Source organism: Mesocricetus auratus, unplaced genomic scaffold, assembly GCF_017639785.1.
Source record: "Mesocricetus auratus isolate SY011 unplaced genomic scaffold, BCM_Maur_2.0 Super-Scaffold_100676, whole genome shotgun sequence".
Taxonomy (NCBI): Eukaryota; Metazoa; Chordata; class Mammalia; order Rodentia; family Cricetidae; genus Mesocricetus; species Mesocricetus auratus.
The window spans coordinates 18,987,955-19,006,565 of NW_024429266.1; the positions used below are offsets into that span (position 1 = coordinate 18,987,955).

At 37.8% G+C, this 18,611-nt stretch overlaps 1 protein-coding gene across 1 annotated transcript in view; it reads left to right on the forward strand.

The window, feature by feature from the left end:
- Positions 1-18,611, forward strand: part of LOC106021785 — a 43,813-nt gene extending 25,202 nt beyond the window's left edge. The window contains exons 10-15 of the mRNA XM_040738935.1: positions 3,486-3,770; positions 5,317-5,438; positions 6,445-6,612; positions 7,913-8,329; positions 15,099-15,287; positions 16,289-18,611. Of these exons, the coding sequence (XP_040594869.1) occupies positions 3,486-3,770; positions 5,317-5,438; positions 6,445-6,612; positions 7,913-8,329; positions 15,099-15,287; positions 16,289-16,324 (1,217 nt within the window). The 3' untranslated portion in view covers positions 16,325-18,611. The remainder of the gene's footprint in view (positions 1-3,485; positions 3,771-5,316; positions 5,439-6,444; positions 6,613-7,912; positions 8,330-15,098; positions 15,288-16,288) is intronic.

An 18,611-nucleotide genomic window follows, 5' to 3' on the forward strand; every position in this document is an offset into this window, starting at 1 on the left:
TAGCAAAATTAATCTATGAAGACATGTAAGAAAAACAACTGAGCACAACAGAGCCTTGTTTTTCATGCTAAACCAAGTAAAGTGTATGCAGTTAGGAGAAAATTGAATCTTGCTAGCTGGGGAAATCGAAAGCTAAGAACAAAGGGTGGAGCCTTCTCTTTTGCAACCCTTGTCTCCCAGGAATAGCAGAGTGCAAGACATTCAAGGTTGCGCAACTTGAAATGAAGTGAAATGACTCTGACCACTGTCATTCTTCTCATCGTTAAAAATCCTTCTTGTTCTTGGAAGTTGAGGGATTGCAACACCCCTGTCCAAACTGAGAGTTTTGTCTTCTTACTTAAATAAAACTCACCCTGCTTCTTGCATTGTAGAGAAACTAGGATCTGGATACCGCTGAAGAAATTGCTAAGAAGGTAAGTCCTGCCCCCTGCTATGTAAAGTTGAGAACTCTGTGGAATCCACTAGGGAACAGGGAAAATAGAACTGCTTCCTTCAGAAGATCATAGGGAAGAGTGCTTGTGGCAGCTGCTTTCCGGGCAGTGAACCCACAGTAACTAGGTTCTAGTGCTTCACCAGGGAAGATGGAAGACATCGGTACTACAGTCTTACTGGGCCATGAGCCACGAGAAATGCATTTTGATCATGATTGATAATAAAATAACTTCATAAGTGTAAGTATGAAGAAATGGAAAATAAGAAGAAGACTTTAGTTATCTTGGCTGGAGAGAAAGAAGGAACTTTTTGGCTTTGGTGATTGACTGGGTCACAGTTAGGATAGTGACGTTAAAGAATTCCTGTGAAATAATATTTAAGGAAAATTTATGAGGATGCAGAGCTGCACTCTAGTATTCTGATATTGATCAACATGAGAAACAATGACATACATAGTTCAAAGTTTCACAGATTTCCACTGTTATTCAAGTACATCTGTTTTTAATCATACTCAGATGTATTTATCAATATCTTTTTTATCAGCAGGATCTCAACCATAGTGATTTAGTTTCTGTTGTCTCGGAAGTTATTGTTTTCTTCTGTTTTGGAGTGTTTGGAGTTGTGTTTTTCATTTTCAGGGGCTGATGGAGAGTTACTTGTAAATATATCTCTATTGCCTATTTTTAGAATGTTTAAAGGGTTCTCATTTATCCGCTAGAGCTCTGAATGTGTACTTGAACAGAGTATTTTAGAAGTTGATATCAGACATGTACATGTGTAAGGTTATCTCTCTTGGTATATCACTTATGTTTCTAAAACATTCTAATTTTTTTCAAATGTTTATATCTTATTTATTTAGTATTTGAGAAATATTCTGCTGTATCTATCAAACTATTGTGCATCTTCTCAAGTTCACACATGAGTTTGCTCTTTCAAATTACACATGAAGAGGATTTGTGTGCATCTGCACATTTGGAATAAAACATATTTTGTGTTGTTACTTATTATGATCCTATCAGGAGACATAAAATACTAAGAAATACAATACACAATTATTGAGATATAAATCCAGCAGTTAAAGTATTATTTCTTTCTGGGTTATGCTCTGGATGGTTTTTGTCAACTTGACACAGATAAAATTATCTAGAAAGAGATGTCTGAGTTGAGAAAATGCTTCCTTCAAAATTGCCTGTAGGAAATTGTGTAGGGCTTATCCTTTTATAAATTAATTTTTATTTAAATTAAAAACAATATTATTTTACATGCCAGTTCCCAGTTCCATCTTCCACCCATCCTCCCATTCTTCCCACCATCTCCCCATCCCATAGCCCATCCAATCCTCAGGAAGGGTGATACCTCCCATAGGAAATCATCAAAGTCTGTCACATCATTTTGGGCAAGACCTAGCCCCTCCCTCCCTGTATCTAGGCTGAGAAGTTATCCCAGACCCTCTGGCAGTGGGATTGTAGGTTGGAACTCCCCTGATCCATGAAAAGACTGCATTTTAGAGAGGCTTCTATGCTTTACAGAAACATTGGGTATTTAAGAAAAACTTTGGATATTTTCAAGATGCATTAGGTATTTTAGCAAGATTTTGAAATTTGGAAGAGACTTCAGGTGTTTCAAAGACACTGAACATTTAAGGTGTTTATCTTTTTAGAAGTGAGGCTGGACACACATTTGACATTGAAATTCAGAATTTGGTGGACAGGAATTGGCATTGCTGCATGTATGCTATATTGTGTCATACTGGAAATTCTATTGAGGTTGGGATGATTAGTCCAAATTCAAAAGCAATGACCCTTCAATAACAAAATGAAATGTCTCACATAAATGGAACCCATAAAAACTACACATAATCTTTGTCATTACATATCGTGTTGAACTTGAAATAGTTGTGTTTTCACAAGTACCAACCTAAATAAAAACTTTATATTTTTATTTTCTTTGGGATCTGGAGATCAGTATTGCATAAAAAACTGGAATACTGCTGTGAAGAAGGGAGTTTTACTGTTAAGAATCAGTTTTCACCTCCTCCTTGAATATGTAAATGATCTACTTTTAAATGGCTTATGGCTTACAGAGTATGCATTTTTCTTAATACTCATTATCTCCCTGTCATGAGCAATTGTGTGGATATCCCATTCATCCTTGGGTTTCTTTGAGCATGGATGATGTTCAGTTATCCTCAATAAATAAGGAAGTAGTTGACAGCCCTAGAAATTAATATCAAATTAAACTGAGGTAATACAGGCATGATTCCCAAACTGAAACACTGGGCTCTTTCCTCCCTCTGAAAATCATCAAGGGAGTATATAAAATGTGAATGAGCCACAAAATAGTTCATTGGAGGATTTAGGGAATTTCCAGAAAGCCTGTTTTTTTTTTTTTGAAATTTCTAATTTTCTAATATTTGTCATTAGTTCCTTACAAATTTCACTGATGAGGGTTGAAAAATCTATGGGCATATTTGTAAGTTTAATTATATTCCTATTTAGCTGTGTGAAATTTGTAGGTTCTCAAATTGGGTCTATGAGTAGTCTAGTCATAGGATTGCAGTCTCAGTAATGATGCCAGCTATGGGTTTCAGCTCATACAGGCCTTAGATCAAATAACAAATCAGATGGTTAATCCCAAAATCTTCATGACACTATTGCACCAGTTAACAAGTCTTGCCATACTGGTTGTCACTGCAACCCAAAGATACACAACACAGTAAAGTTAATGATTATTTTGTTCCTCCAATATTGTGCATAGTGCCTTCCAAAATTGGAAAATCTGGCCAGTATGGATGAGGCTTCCACGTAAGTACCAACTTGATTTCTCCAAAACTGTCACTAGCCTAAGTCACCTAAGGTGACTAATGGGAAAGAATTTCCTAAACTCGTTTATTAAGATGGAAGTTCTACATCCATTTTGAAAGGTGGAACAGCTTGTATTGAACTTTTTTTCTCTCACCTTATCAATTGTTGCCATTCACTAACACAGAAATAGCCCTGCTTTAAATTTGTCTGTATGTGAGTATAATCCTATGTCCATTTTTCATCTTTTAGGATTGTCCATAATTTTAGAGAAAATGAGTGAATACAAGAAAAGTGTTCTTTTACAAGGAATACAGAGCATGGATGACAACCATTTTAGGACAATCAAGTCCTTACTAAGAAAAAAACTAAATCTAACGAAAAAGATGCAAGAGAATTATGACAGAATTCAAATAGCTGACCTGATGGAGGACAAATTTCCACAAGATGCTGGACTGGACACACTGATTGATGTGTGTCAAAGCATTAAAGAACTTAAAGGCTTTGTGAAAACACTGAAAACACAGAAAGCAAAAGGTAACAGAGGAGCGTCCTACTCATCCCTTCTCAACCCTCCCTAAACTTTTTAGCTTCCTGCAGTGATCAGAGCTGATGGGTCTCTTTACCACTGTGTGCCTTAGAAATTATATGGCTTGAAGAATTTGAGATGTCAACAAATTGACAATTTTGAGAAACCCTTTCTTACAGAGAAAATTTATATATTTCTGGATAGACGTCTTTTACATTGGAGATAAATAAAACAAAAAACAGTTATTGAGGGAGATTAGAATTCCCAACATGATGGAAAAAATAGAACATGATAAAGTAAAAAATTAAAAAAATAATTTAAAGCATTTGAATGGAGTTAAATTTAATGATGGATTAAGACTTATACATTCATTAATATTTTCTGCTAAGATATGTGATCTAAAACATATGTAGAAGCCTGCTTTTTAGAGATGTGAAGACAGTTTTATTTATAAAGTCACAAGGTTTAAAAAGTATTGGATATACTGGACACAACTCTGACCTGAGAATTTAGCATACGAAGGCTCAGTCAAGGAGACCTGCCAATTGAGAATACACTAACTTACATAGAAAGATATATCCCCAATATAGAAATCAAAATTCAATGTTATTATTTTGTTACATCAAACATCAATTCATAATTCTTTATCTTTTACTATGACTTGGAACTATCCTCTTTAAAAGGTATCCTATTGGTATCATCATAAGAGTTTCATGTTTTCAAAGTCTGTCTGTGGGATAAGAGGGTTGGAACAGGGTTGTAATGATAAAAACAGAAGTTTCCAAGATGGAGAATCTGGGTTCACTACAGCTGGGATTTGCAAAGGATTCCCTGAGGCAGTGTCTGTATCTGAATTGGAACCACTGGAGGAATTCTGGCCAGGTAGAGCCTCTGCAGCAGATGAAGGGAAACACAGACATGAGTAAAGATGAAATAGTTCTTAAAATTCATCACACTGTGTACCCTGAGATTGTGCTATTTATCTGAAAAAAATTCTTTCTGGGTTTGGTGTGGTGCAGCCCTAGCACACACACTTAAGCCAACAGATTTCTGCTTGAATGTTGTAAACAGGATAAAATAAAGTCAACCCTAGGTCAAGAGGCAGAGCAAGCAACCAGTTGACATAAAATGAACACAGGATGATTAGGAAAAAAACATAGAGAGTAAGAGGAAGTCAGGAGAGTGGTGACAGAGAAGCACAAGAAGTAGGAGTGAGGGACATTGGGTTTGAGGGGTTTGGGTTTGAGACAGTATAGAAAAAGGGGGTTTATGGGACACCACTGCAATAGGAAGGTCAACTGGGTGCTTACTATGGCTCTGTGAGCTTGTAGGTTTTCACCCCAAAATCTGGCTCCTGAGATGTATTGATAAAATTGAAGGAGTGAGGTTTTGTTATAATCAACATGAAATTATTGTCTTTCTATAAAGTTATTAATGAAAATGGAATAACTTATCAATTTCATTTTTTAAAACAGAAAGAGAATAATTAATTCTGAATGAGCTTCAGCTATCTTAACCATTTCTCTGGATTTATTGTGTTTTCTTTCCTTATAGTTAAAAAGCAAAAGAAAGGAAAAAATAAAACTGCAGTGAAAAAAGAAAAGCAAGATGAACCCAGTAGTTCCCAATCTCTTTCCACTGATGATGAATTCAACAAGAATAAACCCTCTTCAAAGGTAAGGTGGCCAATCTTCCACAAAAACATTTCTACTCGAGTTCTTTACCTTCTCAATTCCTTGGAAAGGTTTCATACTCTAGCTAACTAGTCCAAGGTCCTAGTGAGAACAGGGTTCTAAGTCAGCAGATTCATAGTGACCTGTAACTCACTTTGCGTAAGATTTCCCATGTGCTCTAACATGTGCAGTGTAACCTCCCATGATGCAAACATACAATCACTATGTGGCTTTTTCAAGACCATTTATTGAAACAGCAGTTTCTTTTGCATGTGGCCTTTAAAAGATTGATCATAAGTATGGCCTTTGTAATTCTATAACTAATACTCTTCTTCCATCACAGGATAAAGAGGGTGAGATAAATGTAATTTTATACTCCTCTTTGAGCCAATTATTATGTCTTAGGTTAGGGTTTCCATTACTTTGAAGAAATATCATGACTACAACGATTCTTATAAGACACCCACATACATATATTGGGACTTACTTACATTCAGAGGGTCAGTCCATTATTATAGTTGAAAGAAGCATAGAGCATACAGACAGGCATTGTGCTGCAGAAGTAGCAGAGAATTAAACATCTCCACAGGCAGCAATAAGGGAGAATGAGAGAGGGCCTGGCTTGAGCATCTGAAACCTCAAGGAAAACCTCTCAGTCACACAATTCTGCGAACAAAGCACACCTACTCTGACAACGCTACATCACCTAATAGTGCCAGTACCTGGCGAACAAGCATTCAAATCTGTGAGTCTATGGGGGCCATTCTTATTCAAACCACCACACTATACAATCCATTTGTTAACAATGGGGTTTACACAATGTCACAAATAGAATTAGAGTCCAGCAATGAAACAAATATTCTTATGGCCTTGAAAATATTATACTTTACTTAATACTTAAGACATTACTAAGAGCTGGGGCTAAAACTGCATAGAAAAGCACAACTCACCATGTACAAACTGGGGTTCAATTCCCAAAAATCAATAAAGACAAACATTGTTCTTTCAGAGAAAGAGAAAAACACCCACAAAAACTGAAGGTGGCAAGAAAAGGAAGCTCACCCAGGAGCCAACACAGCTTCCAGGACCTTCACGAAGCAACGCAGGAAAAGATGAAGGTTGTCTCCAGACTCCTCAAAAGCCTCCACCAACACCATCCATTCCTTCCTCAAAGAAGGTACCACTTTCCTATTCCCAGTCCTTGCCAGTTCTCAAAGCATATCACTGGGCTCACAACAAATGTGGAAAAAGTCTCACTGGTCCTCTACTACAAAGATTTTCCTCAGGTTATGAAATGATTTGTTAATATATCAAATCATATATCATGACCTCCATGGTATTGAAAAGGTAAGTATTTGTGGAACGATTTCTAATGATGACAACCAATTCTCTGCTTAGGGTTGAGAAGAAAAAGGTATAGAGTAGATAGACAAGGATTAACACAGGAATGTATCAATCTCCATTGCCTAGTTCCTTCTCAGTCCTTTTCCATTTCCTGGTGACTCAACTTCAGAGGTTATTTTCAACTTTCTGTGCTCTTCTCAGCTGGGGTTTCCCCATTCACTGAACAAATACTGTATAATTGTAATGGTCACTTTTGCTGAGAATCACCTTCAGACTCCTCAGGGATAGACCAAAACTCTCACAGCCATTCCTTATCATAGGGATCATCTCCTTGTCCCCATGTTGATCCTTTCTTAATATAACTACAGCAATTATGACCTTGAAAAAACTTCTCATTTAATCTCCCAGTCAATGTCCTCATCTAATCTGCCTAGCGAGTTATATTGGAAATGTACTTCCTGATGTTAGAACACATCCATCAAGTATCACAGTTAAACCCTGCCACTCACAGGGTGAAGACTGTATGTTTCAGTTATTGCTGCCTCCCTGAGCTGGTACCCAGGTGGCCATGACTGCCACCATGCTTTCTCTTTAAGTTCTACAGTGTTGCTTCCTTTCCAAGTGCTCTCCTAATGGTCAGAAATGGAGCCAGATACTGAAGATGCCGGTGATCAAAGTAAAATGACTTAATGACCTTTTCCTGGTGCCAGGATTCTCCTCCATGCCTGCTATTATTCAAACAGAAGAGCTGCTAGCCTGAACTCTTTCTAATTAACAATATTTGAGGGGATCTTCCTGAGACAGCCTACCTATTCCTTTTACTAGAAAGATCTGACTTTTAGTCAAGGTTTTGTAATTTAACTCTTCAAAATGTTTGGAGATGGAAGACATGATTAGAGCATTGGAGGCTTTGTGTACATTCTCCAAACTATAAGTATAATCCCTTTATCTACCAGGCATGCTCAGTAATAACTATTATCACTAGGTAGTGATTAAGGTACATACCCATTTCTTCCTTTACCTATGTTATAATATGGCAAGAATTGTTTAGATGTTCTCCACTCTACTCAGTTAATTTGTGCATTGTGATCTGCCTGAATTATGCATGTTTATCCTGTCTGTGTTGTATACAGAAATCAGAGAGTGAAAACCTACCAAAGGAGCCTTCTAAGGAACATGGGCATCAGCGTGGAATCAAAGAAGTTATGGTGTTGAAAGTAACAGAACCATTTACTTATGATATGATTAACAACAAAATGATGTTCCATGCTACAGTGGCTACTGAGACTGAATTCTTCAGAGTGAAGGTTTTTGATGCAGCCCTAAAGAACAAATTCATTCCAAAAAGGATCATTGCAATAACTGATTATTTTGGCTTCAATGGATTTCTGGAGATATACAGCACTTACTCTGTGTCTGATGTGAATGTTAACCAAGCAATGGTTATCCCAAATACACTGAAGCAAAGAGCCAATGCAACTCCTAAAATCAAGGATCTTTTCTCACAAACGAAAGGGACATATGTGAATGGAGAGTTTATGGTATTTAAGGTGAGCCACTGCATTAATTGTAAAATTTATTTTGCAATCTGAGATTTTAAGTTTTAACTTGTCATTGGAATTTACTCAACTTACTCAACACAGGAAGTAACTGCCTTTCATGTCAGTAAGAGTTCTCTAAGACTTCCTTACTTTGGAGACAGGGATATTCTCTTACCATTCTTCTCAAGGTGACATGAAAATTCTTTAAAAGGTAATCCTTCAATACCCTTTGTCATATTTCCTGGTTGTGCCAACCCATCTATAGCCATCCTATTCCCAGACACTGTTCAGTTTATACCACACTTTCTTTTTAGAGTTTGTTTCTTTAGGAGGTACCTTACTCATATTCTTGGCAACTCAGTTGTAAATGAAGAATCATCCATAACCTAGGTACAGTTGGAGATGATGAGACTAAAAAAAAAAACCCAAGTGATTATTGTGCCCTAAAATAAAGCCATGTCCAACAAGCCAGAATTGTATCTTTAAGCTGTTCTCATTATCATATTCTTTATGTTTTATCAAGATATTCTGAAGGAGTTACTAATGTTTTTAAAAATTAGAGAAAGAGGAATTTAACACACTAGTTTAATTTCACAATTTATAACAAGGCACAGTGAGGCTGTGACATTCTGGTGTTTCTTTACATGCCAGTGCATCACTTCATCTGTGCTCTTGTTCAATGCATGATTTCATAATTTATTGTGTAAGAATCAGTCATGGCTTTTTACTTTAATGTATGCTGTTTTTGTCTGTGCTGGAACATCTCCTTACATGATTAATAAGTAAGCTAAGTGGGACACAAACTACAATACCAGAACAAAATGCTGTAGATTTAACCTTTGAGGGATTAGGAAGGCATAGAGTGAATCCATGTGTGCACTGAGCAAAAGTAATCTATTTAAAAAGTGTTTGTGTGTGTGTGTGTGTCTGTCTGTCTGTCTTTCTGGATGACCGGCAGGCTGTGCTTATCTATTTGTTTCTCATAATATATCTTTTTTTATAATTTTCAGACAAAGCTGCATGTTTTTATTATTTTTTAATTTAAATTTAAATTAGAAACAAGGTAGCTTCACACGTCAATCCCAGGTCCCTCTCCCTTTACCTCCCTCATCCTTTGTCCTCCCACCAACCCCCCCAATGCCCCTTCATTTCCCCAAGGAGAGTGAGGCACTCCATGGGAGTGACCATAGTCTGTCATTTCATCCAGGGCGGGGCCTAGACACTCCCAAGAGTCCAGAGTGGGAGTGCATCTCACATTGCTGGATGGGCACCCAAAGCCCATTTGTATGCCAGGGATAAATGCTGATCTACTACCCAAGGCCCAATAGATTGCCTAGGTCTCCTCGCTGACAACCACATTCAGGGGGTCTTGATCAGTCCCATGCTGGATTCCCAGTCGTCAGTCTAGGATTCAAAAGCTAAGACTTGTCAGGTCAGCTGTTTCTTGGAGTTAAACAAGCCCAGTCTTAACCCCTTGGCTCATCAGTCCTCCCTCTCTGTCACTGGGTTCCTTGAGTTCAGCTCAGTGTTTAGTTGTAGGAGTCTGCCTCTGCTTCCATCAGCCATTTAATGAAGGTGCTGTTTCCCAGACTCTCTGGCAGTGGGATTATAGAATGGCACTCCCCAGATCTATGTCTAAAATCCATATATGAGAGAATACATACCATGTTTGTCTTTTTGTGTCTGGGTTACCTCACTCAGGATGATTTCTTCTAGTGCCATCCATTTGCCTGAAATTTGCAGGATTCCATTGTTTTTCTCTGCTGAATAGTACTCCATTGTGTAAATGTACCACATTTTCTCTATCCACTTTTCAGGTGAGGGGCATCTAGGTTGCTTCCAAGTTCTGGCTATTACAAATAATGCTGCTATGAACATAGTGGAACAGATGTCCTTGTTGTATGAATATGCATCTTTTGGATATATGCCTAAGAGTGGAGTTGCTGGGTCTTGTGGTAGCCTTATTCCCATTTTCCTGAGGAATCTCCATACTGATTTCCAAAGTGGCTGTACAAGATGGCACTCCCACCAGCAGTGGAGGAGTGTGCCCCATTCTCTACCACCTCTCCAGCATAAACTGTCCTTGGTGTTTTTGATTTTAGCCATTTTGACAGGAGTAAGATGGTATCTCAGAGTTGTTTTGATTTACATTTCTTGGATGGCTAGAGATGTTGAGCACTTTCTCAAGTGCCTCTCAGACATTTTAGACTCCTTTATTGAGAATTCTCTATGTAGTTCTGTAGCCCACTTTTTAATTGGATCCTTTGGTGTTTTGGAGACTTGCTTATTGAGTTTTTTGTAAATTTTGGAGATCAGCCCTCTGTCAGAGGTGGGGTTAGTGTATATATTTTCCCCTTCTGGGGGGCTGCCTTTTTGTCTTTTTGACTATGTCCGTTGCCTTACAGAAGCTTCTCAGATTTGGAGGTCCCATGTATTAAATGTTGACCTCACTGTCTGTGCTACTAGTGTAATGTTCAGGAAGCTGTCTTCTGTACCAATTTGTTCCAGGGTACCATCCACTTTCTCTTCTAAGTGTTTCAGTGTGGCTGGATTTATGTTGAGGACTTTGATCCATTTGGACTTAAGTTTTGTGCATGGCGACAGGCATGAATCTATCCACATTCTTCTACATGCCAGCATCCAAGTATGCCAGTACCATTTGTTGAAGATGCTTTCTTTATTCCATTGTATATTTTTAGCTTCTTTATCAAAGACCAGATGTTCATACATGTATGTGTTAATATCAGGGTGTTCATTTTGATTCCATTGGTCTACCTATCTATTTTTGTGCTAATACCAAGCTGTTTTCAGGACTACAGCTCTATAATAGAGCTTGAAGTCAGGGATGCTGTTGCCTCCAGATGTTTCTTTGTTGAATAAGGTTGTTTTAGTTATCCTGGGTCTTTTGTTTTTCCATACAAAATTGATTATTGTTCTTTCATGTTCTGTGAAGAATTGTGTTGGTATTTTAATGGGGATCGCATTGAATCTGTAGATTGCTTTTGGCAGGATTGCCATTTTTACTACATTGATCCAACCTATCCAAGAGCATGGCAGATCTTTCCATTTTCTGTTGTCTTCTTTAATTGCTTTCTTTAAAGATTCAAAGTTCTTGTGATACAGGTCTTTCACTTCTTTAGTTAGTGTTACCCAAGGTATTTTATGTTGTTTGTGGTAACTGTAAAGTGTGATGTTTCTCTGATTTCTTTCTCAGCCCTTTTATTGTCTGTATATAGTACGGATACTGATTTTTTTGAGTTGATCTTGTAACCTGCCACATTTCTGAAAGTATTTATCAGCTGTAGGAGTTACCTGGTAGAGTTTTAGTCACTTATTTAAATTATCATATCATCTGCAAATAGTGAAAGTTTGACTTCTTCCTTTCCAATTTGTATCCCCTTGATCTACTTTTGTTGCTCTAGCTAGAACTTCAAGTACAGTATTGAAATGGTATGGAGAGAGTAGACAGCCTTATCTTGTACCTGATTTTAGCAGAATCGTGTTGAGTTTCTGTCCATTAAGTTTGATGTTGGCTGTTGGTTTGCAGGATATAGCTTTTGTTATGTTTTGGTATGTTCCTGTTATCCTGGATCTCTTCAAGACCTTTATCATGAAGGGGTGTTGAATTTTGTCAAAGACTTTTTGTGCATCTAGTGAGATGATCATGTGATTTTTGTTTCTCAGCTTGTTTATATGGTGGATTACATTGATGGATTTTCATATGTTGAACCATCCTTGCATCCCTGGGATGAAAACTACTTGATCGTGGTGAATGATTGTTTTGATGTGTTCTTGGATCCTATTTGCCAGTATTTTATTGCATATTTTTGAATCAATGTTCATGAGGGAGATTGGTCTGAAGTTCTCTTTCTTAGTTGTGTTTTTGTGTGGCTTGGGTATCAAAGTTATTGAAGCCTGGTAGAAAGAGTTTGGCAAAGACCCTTCTGCTACTATTGCATGGAATATTTGAGAAGAATTAGTATAAGCAGTTATTTAAATTCCTGGTAGAATTATGCACAGAGGCCATTTGGACCTGGGCTTTTATTGGTTGGGAGACTTTTGATGACTGCCTCTATTTCCATAGGGGTTATAGGTCAATCTAAATTGCTTATCTGTTCTTGATTTAATTTTGGCAAGTGATAGCTATCCACAAATTTGTCAGTAAATTTTCTTATTTTGTGGAATACAGGTTTTCAAAGGATGACCTGATGATTCTTTGAATTTCCTCAGAGTTCGTTGTTATGTCCCCCTTTTTGTTTCTGATTTTGTTAATTTGCATGTTCACACTCTGCCGTTCAGTAAGTTTGGACAAAAGTTTGTCTATCTTGATTTTCTCAAATAACCAACTCTTTGTTGCATTGATACTTTGTATTGATTTCCTAGTTTCTACTTTATTGAGTTCAGCCCTCAGTTTGATTATTTCCTGGTGTCTACTCCTCCTGTGTGAGTAGTTCTTTGTGTTCTAGAGCTTTCAGCTGTGCTGTTAATTCTCTAGTTTCCTCATGTGGTCACTTAGTGCTATGAACTTCCCTCGTAGAACTGCTTTCAAAGTGTCCCGTTGGTTTGGGTATGTTGTGTCTTCATTGTCATCAAATTCTAGAAAGTCTTAATTTCTTTTTTTATTTCTTCTTTGACCCATGAATGGTGCAATTCTGCATTATTCAATTTCCGTAAGTTTGCAGGTTTTCTGCAATTTGTGTTGTTGTTGAATTCTAATTTTAACGCATGATGACCTGATAAGATACATGGAGTTATTCCAATTTTTTTGTACCTGTTGAGATTTGATATGTTGCCAAGTATGTAGTCGATTTTTGAGAAGGTTCCGTGTGGTGCTGAGAAGAAGTTATATTCTTTTTTATTTGGATGGAATGTTCTATAGATGTCTGTTAATCCCAACTGGATCATAACTTCCATTAGCCCCTTTGCTTCTTTGTTAAGTTTCTGTCTGGTATTCCTGTCTAGTGGTGAGAGTGGGGTGTTGAAATCTCCCACTATAAGTGTGTGAGGCTTTATATGTGATTTGAGTTTTAGTAATGTTTCTTTTACGAACATGGATACCTTTGTATTTGAGGCAAAGATGTTCAGAATTGAAACCTCATCTTGCATTTCTCCTGTGATTAGTATGTAATGACCTCCTTCATCTCTTTTGATTGATTTTATTTTAAAGTCTAATTTGTTAGATATTAGGATTGCTACCCCTACTTGTTTCTTGGGTCCATTTGATTGGAAAATCTTTGTCCAACCTTTAACTCTGAGGTAAAGTCTGTCTTTGAGGCTGAGGTGTGTTTCCTATATGCAGCAAAAGGATGGGTTCTGTCTTCGAATCCATTCTGCTAGCCTGTGTCTTTTTATGAGCTAGTTAAGACCATTAATATTGAGGGATATTAGTGACCATTGATTGCTCATTCTTCTTTGATTTGAAATGGTTGTTGGTGGTGGAATTATGTGTGGAAGGCTCACTGGTGGTGCAGGCACTGGTCCCCTAGTCCCGTTGGTGGAAGAGAAGACCAGGAATCTGGGGTGCTGGTGCGTAGGCTCTTGAAGGGAGGGGAGACTCTGTAGCAGTCCCCTGGAAGTCCCCAAGCACTGGAAGGCAGGCCAGGATACAGGGCCTGGTTTACCTGGTCCGTTGGTGGAAAATAAAACCAGGATTCTGGGGTGCATAGGATCCTCCCGGGAGGGAAGGCTCTGTGGCAGTCCCCAGGCAGTCCTTAGGCACTGGAAGGCAGGCCAGGATACAGGGTCTGGTTTACCTGGTCCACTGGTCCCATTGGTGGGGGAGAAGACCAGGAATCTGGGGTACGTGGCTCCCACCAGAAAGGGAGGCTCTGTAGCCTGGATATATCTTTTTTATGTCTGATAGTGTGATCATTTTATTTTATTCTTGCTGGATTGTCTTTTTATTCACCTGTTTCTTTTCTTAAGACAGATGAGAAAGGTGTGGACTCAGAAAGGTAGAAAGGAGAGGAATATCCAGGAAGAGGCGGGGAGGAAAAAGTATGATCAGAACATGTTCTTTGAAAATAACGTTATTTTCAATAAAAATTAAAATAAAGAAAATAAAAAGGACTTATAATAATGTTTCTCAGATACACAATGAGGCCTAAGTGCATTTTCTTCAAAGGCCCCCTATGTATACATAAGGAACCAGCAGTGGTAACTAAATGGGTTTTGGCTTATATTTAGTTTTTCATTTTTGACCTCTTACTTGGGAACCTTATGAAACCTCAGCTAGTCTGATATATTATCACTAGTACTTAGTAAGATACTCATTGTCCTAAAGACTCCCAGCATATGAAGTCCTCAGGTAGGTAAAACTTAACATTGGCTTCCAAGGGCCGCACTGATGGCTCAGTCATTAAAGGCTAGGCTCACAAAACCTCCAGAGTGACTTCCAAGAAAAGATTTGTTCACCAGAACACCTTAAACTCCTTTGTTCCTATAATTCTATTCTTTCAGTTGTTTCTTTATATTGTCTGTGAGGGTTGAGAGGAAACACAAAGGCCATGAAAGTATTGTGAAGTCAGAAGAGAAGCTTCACAAGTGAGTACAGTCCTTCTACCATGAGTCCTGATAATGGAGCCCAGGTAGTCAGGCTTGCTAACAACACCATTACCCTTACCCACTGAGCCATCTCACTGGCCCTTGTGTCTGTGATTCTAAACCTAAGAGCCATACTTGTTTTGTCAAGGACAGGTTTATTATGACACTCTATTTCTCATAGGTGTGACAAGTTTTGACATATTTCCTAAAGCATGAAACTTAACTTGTTTTTCAGAAAAATGAGAGGAATAACTTCATTTGCTATGGCATAGAAGATGACACCGGGAGAATGGAAGTGGTTGTCTATGGACGGCTGACCAATATCAAGTGTGACCCAGGGAATAAACTTCGGCTTGTTTGCTTTGAATTGTCCTCAAGTGAAGACACATGGCAGCTGAGGTCTGTAAGGCACAGTTATATGCAGGTGTGTACTCTGGGAAATACCATTCTTCCTAAGAATCATATTTTTTAATACTCTAGTAAAACTTGACTGTTGGCATTACATAGAAAATCCAACAAGTGGAGGAAAAATTAACTTGTGAATTTGATAAATAAACTTCCTTCCATTATATTTTAAGTAAGGATTTTTAAATCATAATACAGAAAATAAATTCAGAAATATTCAAATGTTTATAAATGTTTAGCTAAATAATAGAAACTATTTCATTTGGTGGAACTCAGGTTAATTGAGATGTTTGTTGCATGTGTAAAAAGTTTAACAATATTATCAAAAAAGAATAAATGCACAATGTAATGCACATGCAAATCTGATGACATCACTGACATTCTCATTAAAATAAATGTGTGCATGCTACAAGACAAAAAATATTTTGCTTGCAAAAAAATATGTTTGTTTCAAATTCTGATGCTCTGATTTTTCAAATTTACTAAAGACTAAAACACAAAGAACTTAGGGTCTTCATCTATAACATTCAAATAATTTCTGTTGCAGAAGATCAGGAACAGAAATGTTTAGTTCCCAAGGCTGCCCTGAGCAAATCTGACCAAAATATGCTATAAGGGATCACCTGTTCATTCACATAGAACCGCTCTTACAGTACCATCACTCTCAGACCCTCAGGCAGAGTTCCAAACCTTCCCAGTGGCAACTCCAACAGCAAAGCCTTTTCTCACTCTTCCCAACCTGTAGTTCAGTGAGACTCTGCAACTCAGTCTTTACCTCAGGTACCTCAGCTCTTTCCTCTCCACTATAGCTTTGTGCTCAAGCCTGTAGGAGTGACTAGGTAGTTTCATAGTCCCAAACAAGGAAACAAAGGTGATTCCAAGCACAGAGAGGCATTGCAGGAGATAGGCCAGAGTGAGAAAAGGGATGTGACTCATGCTGACTAGTCAGCAGGAACGTGGAGAGAAGTGAGGAGCCATCTGCATTTCAACTGATCTAACCTCAGCGTTTTCTTCTTTAAGGTCATCAAAGTCAGAAGAAAAGTCTCTCAGCACTGATACAATTATGAAAACCTCCCTAGAACCATACTCCTGAAAACCTGGATGCCAAGGATATTGTTAACAGATATAACATTCAAGTCCAAAATGTAAATGTATATATTACCTTTTGAAATGCATACCAATTAAAGCCAGCTCTTTGATTGTTTGTTTCTCTCTTTGTGTTCCAAGACAGGGTTTCACTGTTTAGTGCTTAATATCCTGAAAATCACTTTGTAAACTAGGCCGGCCTCAAATTCAGAGATGTTCCAGCTTCTGAGTCCCTTTTGCTGGGATTCAAGGCCTGCAGCCACCACAGCCCAGCCTGCTCTTAATTCTAGGAAACAGTGCTTCATTCTATTCTTTATACATTTTGTATTAATCTAAATTTCATGTTTGTGTATATAATCTTTATCATTGGTAATCTATAAGTTTAAAAAACTTAAAAAAACTCACATTTTCTATAAAGCAGTGATTCCCTGGGAATATCTTTCAACCATTTGAGAGTTGCTGTAAAATAAAAAGTTAGTGGTCTCCAGATAAATCTGTGGAATACAGGTTTTAAGTGTGTTGTTTAAGGACAAATCATGTTAAAGAACAAATAGACTGTGTCCTGCCCAGAAAAGCCAAGGCATTAAAAAGACACAGGAGAAGTTTGAATTCAGCCTTGAGTTCAGTTTCCAAAACTAGTATGCTGAGGACAGGACAAGATTTGACCCATTTTGCTGAGTAAATGTGAGTGTGTTATACAGTTTAACTACTTAAGCAAAGAATCCCCCAAAGTGGGGTGTTAAGAGTAGGGAAAAATATTTGCAGCAGTAAAGAATTTCAACTCCAATTCTAGTATGAAATATGTCACCAGAAATCCTGAGAGCAAATGAGCAAGCCCTATGACAAAGGAATTAAGAAATTAGTCAGGATTCCCAGAGGGGCCTTTCTGGAGTATTGTAAACTCTCTCCCTGATCTGAAAACACACCAGACCAAAGCAAATTAAGGAGGAACAGGTTTAATTTTGCTCACAGTTTAGTGGTAGAGGTGAGTGAGATGGAGAGTCACATTGTGATCATAGCAGGATGCAGAAGGAGGTGAGTTGCAGAGCAGAGTGCTCTGTGTGTGTCTCTGTATCTCCCTATGTCTCTCTCTCTCTTTTTATTCAATTATAAATCTAAATCTATTCTATTCGACTATACCACCCACACTTAAGATGAGTGTTTCAAATTCCTAACCCCATCTAGAAAGCCCCTCATGTACATTCGAAAGGTATTCTCATGAGTGATTCTAGATCCTGTCTGGTTCACAATCAATACGAATTGTCACAGGGGGCAACGATCTGACATGGAGGTAAGGGCAAAGAAAAGGTGGGAATAGAAGAAATAATGGCAGGAAGACATAAGAGAAAAGGATGAGTGCAACTCTCATCTTGGAAATCCATATTTTATTTCCCATTCTGATAATCCTGAAAATTTGGGCTTAATAGATTATGTTTAGTTGATGATCACTTCCCATAAATAAATCAATGTTACTAGAAAATGATTTGTGGAAGGCAATTATGTTTGTTCTTCCTTTATTATTTGTTTTGTTTTAGCTTTGTTCTTCCAGCACATGAGGATGAGACAGGCTAGCATGGGGAAGAGCTTAGACACTTGAGACTCCACTTTTCTTGTCCAATAACCACAAGTGCACTTTCCAGCCAGAGACTACCATCTGTATCTCCTGTGTACACACAATATTCTTCTCACAATATAACTGAAAACTGTTTGACCACATGGACACACACATATATCAGGTTGCAAATATATATATATATATGTACATATATATATTGCAAACAGTGAAATTATTACTGTCCTTAGAAATATTTCATAAAATACTTATTTATATTCAATGTGTCACAGAACCTTCTTGATACAAAGAAAGATGATCTGACCCAGCCCAGACTAGTTTGACTACCTGTACAAGACAAACTCTATACTCAAAGGGAGTTTTTATGATGAATATACTATTTGCCACTTCTTCCTATGTATAATTGTGTGTATATAATCAAAATAAAATACTGTGTGGAAAGGGATGTGTAGAGGAAGGAAATGCCTACCTAACCTAAGCCCATCAGTTGAACTGAAGATTCACCTGTCTCACACCTTTTCAGCAACCCAACTCCTCCTTCTCTTGAACTCCATGAAAAGGGCTCCAAAGAAAATCTCAGGCCCTTGAGCCCCCTTCCTCATGTGGCTCACTGTTGCTCTTCATGAATATTCATGTCTGGTCTGTACTGTCACTTTGCATGAATAAAGTTTCGCTGCTTCTTTA